This window comes from Chroicocephalus ridibundus, chromosome 3 (genome assembly GCF_963924245.1).
Source record: "Chroicocephalus ridibundus chromosome 3, bChrRid1.1, whole genome shotgun sequence".
Classification (NCBI taxonomy): Eukaryota; Metazoa; Chordata; class Aves; order Charadriiformes; family Laridae; genus Chroicocephalus; species Chroicocephalus ridibundus.
The window spans coordinates 91,446,619-91,454,464 of record NC_086286.1 but is presented as its reverse complement, the minus strand read 5'-3'; the positions used below and the strand labels follow the sequence as shown (position 1 = coordinate 91,454,464).

General features: G+C 46.5%; 1 protein-coding gene across 2 annotated transcripts; it reads left to right on the top strand.

Annotated features, from left to right (window-relative positions):
- Positions 1-475: 475 nt before the first annotated feature.
- On the top strand, positions 476-7,470 carry TPBG (trophoblast glycoprotein). 2 transcript variants are annotated; one of them, XM_063330100.1, is made up of 2 exons: positions 476-633; positions 996-7,470. In XM_063330100.1, exon 2 carries the CDS (start codon positions 1,174-1,176, stop codon positions 2,311-2,313), a length of 1,140 nt encoding a protein of 379 aa, XP_063186170.1. In that variant the 5' UTR covers positions 476-633; positions 996-1,173; the 3' UTR covers positions 2,314-7,470. The 2 variants fall into 2 exon arrangements, with proteins under 2 accessions (XP_063186170.1, XP_063186171.1); XM_063330101.1 differs by having other exon boundaries at positions 633-686.
- Positions 7,471-7,846: the final 376 nt, after the last annotated feature.

Here is a 7,846-nt window from a genome sequence, read left to right as displayed (position 1 = left end):
GATTTCCCATTCCTGCTGGCCCGACCGCGGCGATGGAGAAAACTATGGAAAACGGGGGCCAGCAGCCGGGCCCCGGCCGCCGCGTCGGGGCGAGGCACACGTAGGGCGCTGCCGAGGCGGGGAGCTGGGGACGGGGCTCTGGCAGCGCTCGCTGCCGGAGGTTCTCCCATGGCGGGGCGGCCGGGAGCCGCTCCATGCCGTGCCGAGCCGAGCCAGCCGCCCCCTCAGCCGCGCCGAAGGGAGCTCCACATGGCGCGGCTCCGCTGGGCGGCAAGGTGAGCCTCCGCCAGCACCACCCGGGCCCGGGGGTGGCGAGGGGAGCGGGGGAAAACCCAGCGGACCCTCCCGGCGGGCTCCCTCGGCCCGGCGGCGGCGGCGCAGGGTGGCGGGGGCGGCGAGCGGGCGGGAGCCGGGTGGGGCGCGGGCGGCGGCGGGGCCGCCCCTCGGGGCAGGCGCGGCCGGCGGCTCTTCCCCCCCCGGCCGGGGCGGCGGTTGGTTTCTCCTGTCAGCGGAGGCAGGGCCAGGCGAAGCGAGGGTGGGCGCGGAGTTGGCGGCGGGGTCGCGGGCAGGCGGTGGCTTCGGCTGCGGCTCCTCCTCGTTCCGGCGGAGTTTGCTCAGGACGCGGGGCGGGAGGTGAGGGACGGGGACGGAGACCGGGAACGGACGGGGCTCGGCTCCGCTCGGCGGTGGGTTTTGCGGGCGGGAGTTTGCACCGGTCGTGGCGCGGAGCGGGGCGGAGGGAAAGGGAGAGCCCCAGGGCGGCGGGCTGAGGGTGGCGGGTTAGACAGACCCTTCCCTCCTTTCCGTGCTCCGCCGGTCGGGCGGGAAGGCGGCGGCGTGAGCTGGAAACGAGGGAAAAACTTAATGCTCGTCGGGTTCCCCCGGGCCGCCCACGTGTGGGGAGCGGGGGGCGAGGCTCGGTGCCGGGGGCAGGCGGGCGAGCGGAGCCGCGCCGCCCCTCCGCTGCCCCTCTCCCTTTTCCTCCCCTACCGCAGGTCCCGCTGCGGGCAGCGGAGCGGAGCCAGCCCCGGAGGGAGCGGAAGCGCCTGCCCCGGCAGAAGGGGCTGCCCAGCAGCCGGCAGCGTCCCGGAGGGAGCCGCCGTCCCCCGCCTCGCCCCGCCGCCCGGAGCCGAAGGCGCCCGGAGGAGAAAGTTTCGTGCCGGGCCGGGCGCGATGCCGGGTTGCGGCGCGCCCTGCCTGGGGCTGCTGCTGCTGCTGCGCGTCCTGCTGCTGGGCTGCGGTTGGGCGCAGCAGCCGCCCGACAGCTGCCAGACCTTCTGCGACTGCTTGGAGGCGGCCAAGACGGTGAAGTGCGTGGACGGGAACCTGACGGCGGTGCCCCCCGACCTGCCGCCCTACGTCCGCACCCTCTTCATCACCGGCAACCGCCTGGCCCGCCTGCCGGCCGGCGCCTTCCCCGCCCAGCGCCTGCCCGACCTCAGCGCCCTCAACCTCAGCGGCAACCACCTGCGGGCCGTGGAGGCCGGCGCTCTGGCCGCCCTGCCCGCCCTGCGGCAGCTGGACCTCAGCGGCAACCCCCTGGTCTCCCTCAGCCCGCTGGCCTTCGGGGAAGGCAGCAGCCCGCTGGAGGAACTGGCCCTGCGCGGGGCCCTGCGCAACCATGGCGTCCTCCTCAGCCTGGCCGCCGTGCTGCAGTCCGGTGCCCTGCGCAACCTCAGCCGTCTGGAGCTGGCCGACAACGGGCTGCTGCTGCTGCCCGCCGGCATGTTCACCGCCCTGCCCGCCCTGCAGCAGCTGGACCTCAGCAACAACTCCCTGGTGGGCCTGCGAAACGTCTCCTTCCAAGGGCTGGGCCAGCTGCAGAGCCTGGACCTCAGCGACAACTCACTGGGCGTGCTGAGGAACGGCACCCTGGCCCAGTTCCGCAGCCTGCCCGCCCTCCGGCACATCGGCCTGGGCCGCAACGCCTGGGTCTGCGACTGCGCCATCGAGGACCTGGTGGCCTGGCTCAAGGAGAGCGACCAGGTGGAGGGCAAAGAAGCCCTGACCTGCGCCTACCCCGACAAGATGCTGGGCAAAGCCCTGCTGAAGATCAACAGCTCAGACCTGAACTGCTCCGTGCCTGTAGACCTGCCTTCCCAGCTACAGACTTCGTATGTCTTCCTAGGGATAGTCTTGGCTCTCATCGGGGCCATTTTCCTCCTGGTTTTGTACTTGAACCGAAAAGGAATCAAAAAGTGGATGCACAACATCAGAGATGCCTGTAGGGATCACATGGAGGGCTACCACTACAGATACGAGATCAATGCAGACCCCAGGTTAACAAACCTCAGCTCCAACTCGGACGTCTGACGAAGTGCCGCAGACACAGGGGCAGCGCACACAGTAGCTATGCATGAAAAGTAGACTTAATGCTTTACTCTCGTGCTTGCATCCCTCTCCCCGGAGAAATCTCAGATGTGCTTGTAACAAGAGGGGGATCTGCCTCCCCCTGACGTCAAGTTTGATTTTGTTTTGAGATACTGGGCAGCTGCGCATGGCGTTGGGCTGTATGTAGGAAACAAGCTGCTACTTCTTTTTCTCCTTACCTGTCTGTACTTGTAGGAATTATTTTTTTTCAAGATCTCAAAAGAAAAAAAGGATTCTCTCTGGTGCTCCAAAGCCACCAGAGTTTATAACAAAAAAAAAAATTTACTGATTCAGACACCATTCAACAAAAGCTGCCTCAACTTTTTTGGGAAAAAAATGTTATGTTCCTCTGTGCCAATTTTGATCTTGTATATCTTGAATTGTGATGACAAGGATTCCATTTCACAGACTACCTTGAGATTTAGAAAAACAAAGAAACTCGTTTTAACAACTCCTCTGTTACAAAGAAGGAAATCGAATAGTGAGCATGCACAAATACTTTATAGTTTTACATGTTAGGAAACTTATGATCTCAGTAAGTCTCTTACTATTTTGTAAAGTTATTTTTTTGATTGCAGTTTACGTGAAAAGAGAGAGTTTTTTATACAAACTGCATCTAAACTCCATCTGAACTGTTATATTCAATAAACAGTCTTACAAGAACTGTGGTCTTGAAGTTTGCTGTTCAATGAGAAATGTACGGACATCTAAGAATGTGGATAGCTTTACAGTCTCTGAAGTAATAGCACTGCAGTAGTAATCTGAATCAAGTTTTACACAAATGTGTACCTTAGAGACAGAAATGTTCGACAATTTTGTGAAATATGCTATCAGAATTACACCGATCTCAACGATGAGAGCAGTTTCACTTGGCACAACCCCCCGGTCTGCTCTCAAAACAACTGCAAAACGTCAAGACAGATGCTAGGGTCCACCTTGCTGGGAAGGTACAAGCCGATAGAATTTACATAAGGTCTTCTGTACCAAATTTAAAAATAAATAAATCATTCAAATTAAGTTGTGGAGTTTGTAAACTGAACTAAATTAGATGCAGCTCAGTCGTGTAGTCAGTGAGCTTCAGGCTTGTAAATCAATGCAGCACTTACTAAATTAAGTACTTAACTGTTTCATTTTAAGCTCTCGGTACTCGTGAAGCTCTGTAGTGACCTACATCAAGTAACTTGTTGGAACTTTACATTTATCTTAAAGCTTATAACAGGTGCATTTCAGTATTGTATGTTATTCATGCTTATTACTTGCTTGGGAATGCATATTCTTGTAAATAGATAAAGCATGCGAAGAAAAACTTCAAAAACGCATAATTTAATATGCAACTCTGATGGCATATGAAAAGATTAGCAAGAACCTTCCAATGGCCACCAATAATTAATGCACTTTTTCTAATCCATTTATAGAGTCTTAATGAAAAAAAAATACACCAACTGTAAAAGCCTGATGTGAATTGGTACCTATCAGTACATCTATGGAGCTTTTTCTATGGTCACTGTTACTTGAAGTTCTTGAGCATCTCTAAAATGTTATGAATTACTGGCTAATTCCCTTTGCTTTCAAAAGTGACAGTTTTCTCATAGATATACGTCTTTGGTAAGAGCTTATAAATATAAAATATTCCTTAAAGTATCAGAAGAAATATAATCTATTTTGGGCGCCAGTATTATTCAAATGCATTTTTCTGTCTTTGCAACTTCAGGCAAAGCAAGTAGCACAAGTCGGTTCAGACTAATTTTCTATTGCTTTAAATTTGCATTATTTAATAGCAGTGATTTTTTTAATGTAGTTTTGTACATTTGCCCTCACAATAATATGAAGTTCAAGTAATGTTTTGATAAATCGGTGTATTTTACAATTAATATAAATTAAGTGGTAGACTACTTCTGCTGCTGTAACTAAATGTGTGAGCAATATCTGGTTAACAGCATATGAATTAAGTTCGTGGATTCTTAAAAAGCAAACTGCTGGCCTGAATGTTAGCTGCCCATATTTTAAGAATAGTGTAAAATCCCCCATGTCAATAGCTATTACCGTGCAACTATGCAAACTCTTCATACTTGGTATACATGAGACAGTTTATGTAAAAAGCTAGAATTTACAATAGCTATGCAGTGTGCTTTATTGTATTGGTCATTTCGGAGATTATCAACTTAACACTTATTTGTAGAGTGCCAAGAGGAGTAGGGTGTCGTCCTTGCTTAAGATGGTCCTGTGGTATAATAGCTAAAATATGTACAAACCAAGCCATTTCTTGGGCAATTTCTTGGGGTTTGTTAACAGATACTTCAAAGCAACTACAGTAAAAGCAATTATCCGTAATGTGTTAATGTAACAGCCATGCATTTATAGAACTGTGTAAGGACGGCAATGATTTGAATCGCAGTCTCTCACCAATGGACTGAGTATTTGTATAGTGAGCAAGTGTAACTGTTGTATTACACCTATTATTCTAAAGATTATTATTATTTTTGTATCATAGAAAATCATTGTAATAGAATTTTATTAGAGACCTGGTGACGGCTACTTTAAAGTAATTTTTGCCATTTGCTTATGTGTGTATTTATTAGGATGTAACAGTTAGCATGTGTCAGTATTGTGTTGGATAATGTTCTCCTGCCGTGTTTGACCAACAGGGAATGCCTTGCTGTTTTGTACAATGCATTTGATCTTAAATCCCCCTTCATAAACAGTGCTTGAAATCTGCTTTCCTTTCCTATTGCAAAACAGTTACAGTGGTACTCAGAAGGCATTTAAAAAGTAGCTCCCAAAGTGCTTCAGAACTTGGTTAAAAAGTATACATTTGAAATACCATTAGTTTAAGGGTTCTTGCTGAAGCACATTTTATAATCTTGCTCTGCTTTGACACCTGAAATTTCAATTGGTTACCATTTCTAGAGCAGCTTAATTAGTAAGGCTGTTTTATTCATTCATTCTTCAATAAAACACGTGCAGTACTAAATGCCTCTAAAATGTGTTTTGTATACATAAACCCCCAAAGTTCTGCATGACACGGTCGTCACTGATGTTTCATAGAAAACATCCAGACTAAAGTAGCAGGCAAATCTTCAGGGAAGGCTGCGCAGCTAAGAAGCAGAAAGGATGGTTTGTCCAGGGTTCAACTGCTTTCTTAAAACTAGTTTTAGTTGGAATAAGCTTAAAATTTTCTTAGAAGAATTGCACGAGGAATTGACATAGTTTTAATATATTTTCCTAAAGTCCTTTTCACAAGTGCTGTTGCCAGATAAGAAACAGAAATTTCCCCAAATCTTTCTTTATCCAGCGTAGCTTTATATTAGATCATCTGACTTTTTTTTTTTTTATTATTCTCAGCAAGCCATAATATTACCAATAATTTTGACATCCAAAAAGTGATTTGAAGTTCTGCTCAACTGCTTTAAATCTTTTCATTCAGGGTAATTTACCTTTTAAGCACCGGTGACAGTCCCCGGTGACACGCCAGCTAGCAAAGCAGTCTGTTCAGACCTGTACTCGGTTGTTGACTGAGATGTCACTGAAGACAGGCATGGCAAAATATTCACAATACGACTGCGCTAGGATCCCAACTCTCATTAGTCTACCGGCATTTTCCCTGTGGTATACTCTTGCTCTTTATGCATCTGCATAATTTCTTCTTCACCTCATTTTCTCAAGAAATCCGTTAAAAGGAGTATCATGAATCTGCACAGGTAGAGAAATCTGCCCGACTGCACCTATATTTTGAGGTTCAGCTTCTTCATTTCCCTTTAAGCCAAAAAGAGCCTTTGTCTAAGTGGACAGAATGAAAATTTGATATGCACTTTTTCTCTCTCTTTAGCAGCTGAATGTTCAAGACGAACCATTCATTCTCAGCATATGATGAAGGGAAATAGCATTTGGTAAGAAAAACGTTTCTGTTTCAAGCTTCCAAATGACATTGCTATTCTATGAGAGAGGGTTGAAGGGAGAAGTCTCTAAAGGAAACGGAGAGATCCCTTTTCTAATGGGTCAGCACTGGAAATCACAACACTAGCAATAGGAACAATTGCTGATTGACTCTGTCGGTTACGTTCTGGTCATGTTTTATGGATACAGCTCTAATTTCTTTCTGTTGCTATAAATAGAAATGTTTTGCTAAGAAGTGGAGTCACGTCCTATAATTTTTGTAATGCAGGTGTTTCCACTGTAAGATTTTTGTGGGGTATAATACAAGATTGAATTTAACTCAGTGCCTGCTGATTTGATTATGACTGGATCTGGCCCATAACTTGATGCTTCTTTTTTTGCAACCGTGCTGCTTACTAGTTGCAAATACCTCGGCTTGAAATCAAACAATGAAAGCCCACCAAGGAAGAGAGAAAGCAGTCCGTTTGGGGAGTGTAACGTTTATTAGATATCTCACTCATGCTTAAAGAAAAGCATGTGGGAGCAGAGCATGCTTTGCTGTTACAGAAATAAGTGTAATCTGCTAACTTCCTGAGCCAATCCAGCAGTAGTAGAAAAGTACATGGTGCTTTGTACCGATACAGTAAACCTAACAGCACTCCTCTCCCACCTTGAAAAAAAAAACCAGCACCAAAACGCCAAGCTTTTAGAAGTAAGAATACAGGTTTGCAGTATAAGTGTGTCCTTAAGAAGGGCTTTTTCTTTCTCAATGGTGTTACAGTTCACATGTTGTCACATCCTTGGAAAACCTTGCTATGCCAGAAGTCATCTGTCGCGTAGGCAAAGCTTGAAATCAGGCCTTTCCTTCCCAATGTCAGCCTAAATAGAAAACCGGGAGCTATTAAGAAAATTAAAATGGTACTTTAGACAGTGTATTCATGTTGCAGTTAATAGTTTAATACTTGCAGTTATTCATATTTTTCAAAGTTCACTAAATAGCTTTTTCTTTCTGATGATAGACTAACAGAATAACAGATCTGTGTTTTCTAGTACTTATGCATGAAAGCAGCTGAATAAATTAGCAATGTTTGAGTACATCCAGTGATGAAAATGTTAGAAATCTCATGTTCTAGAATGTTTCACTATTCTAGAAATTTTAGATGAGCAAGAAACTGCTGTAAACTTTTTCAGATTGAAGTTTCATTTCTTTAAAAATTATTCTTGAATAAAAACACGATAAAATGTTTACCAGATTTCTTATAAATATTCTATCTTCACCCTGTTGATTTAATGATTGGATATCCTTACAGGTATTGAGGTCTTTGCTAAAGGTGTAGTTGTATTCTTTATAGCTCAAATTGATGATTGTGCCATGAATTTGCATGGTAGAATAGTGAAAAAGCAACTTCCATCTCGATAGCCTAATTAATTTCTTTGGAAAGAAATTTGGTCAGTGTATATAAGGGATTGTATTTTAATTGTTCTTGTTATTTCAGACATGATTTGAGAGCTTTTTGTATTTTAATATATATGGTATTGATTTTCAAGTTAGGTGCCAATTCTAAATTTAACAGTAACGGATTTTCGGTTTTTAATCACTAGA

Coding starts and splice junctions, on each gene's coding strand:
- TPBG (XM_063330100.1), top strand. CDS start 1,174: ATGCCGGGTTGCGGCGCGCCCTGCCTGGGGCTGCTGCTGCTGCTGCGC.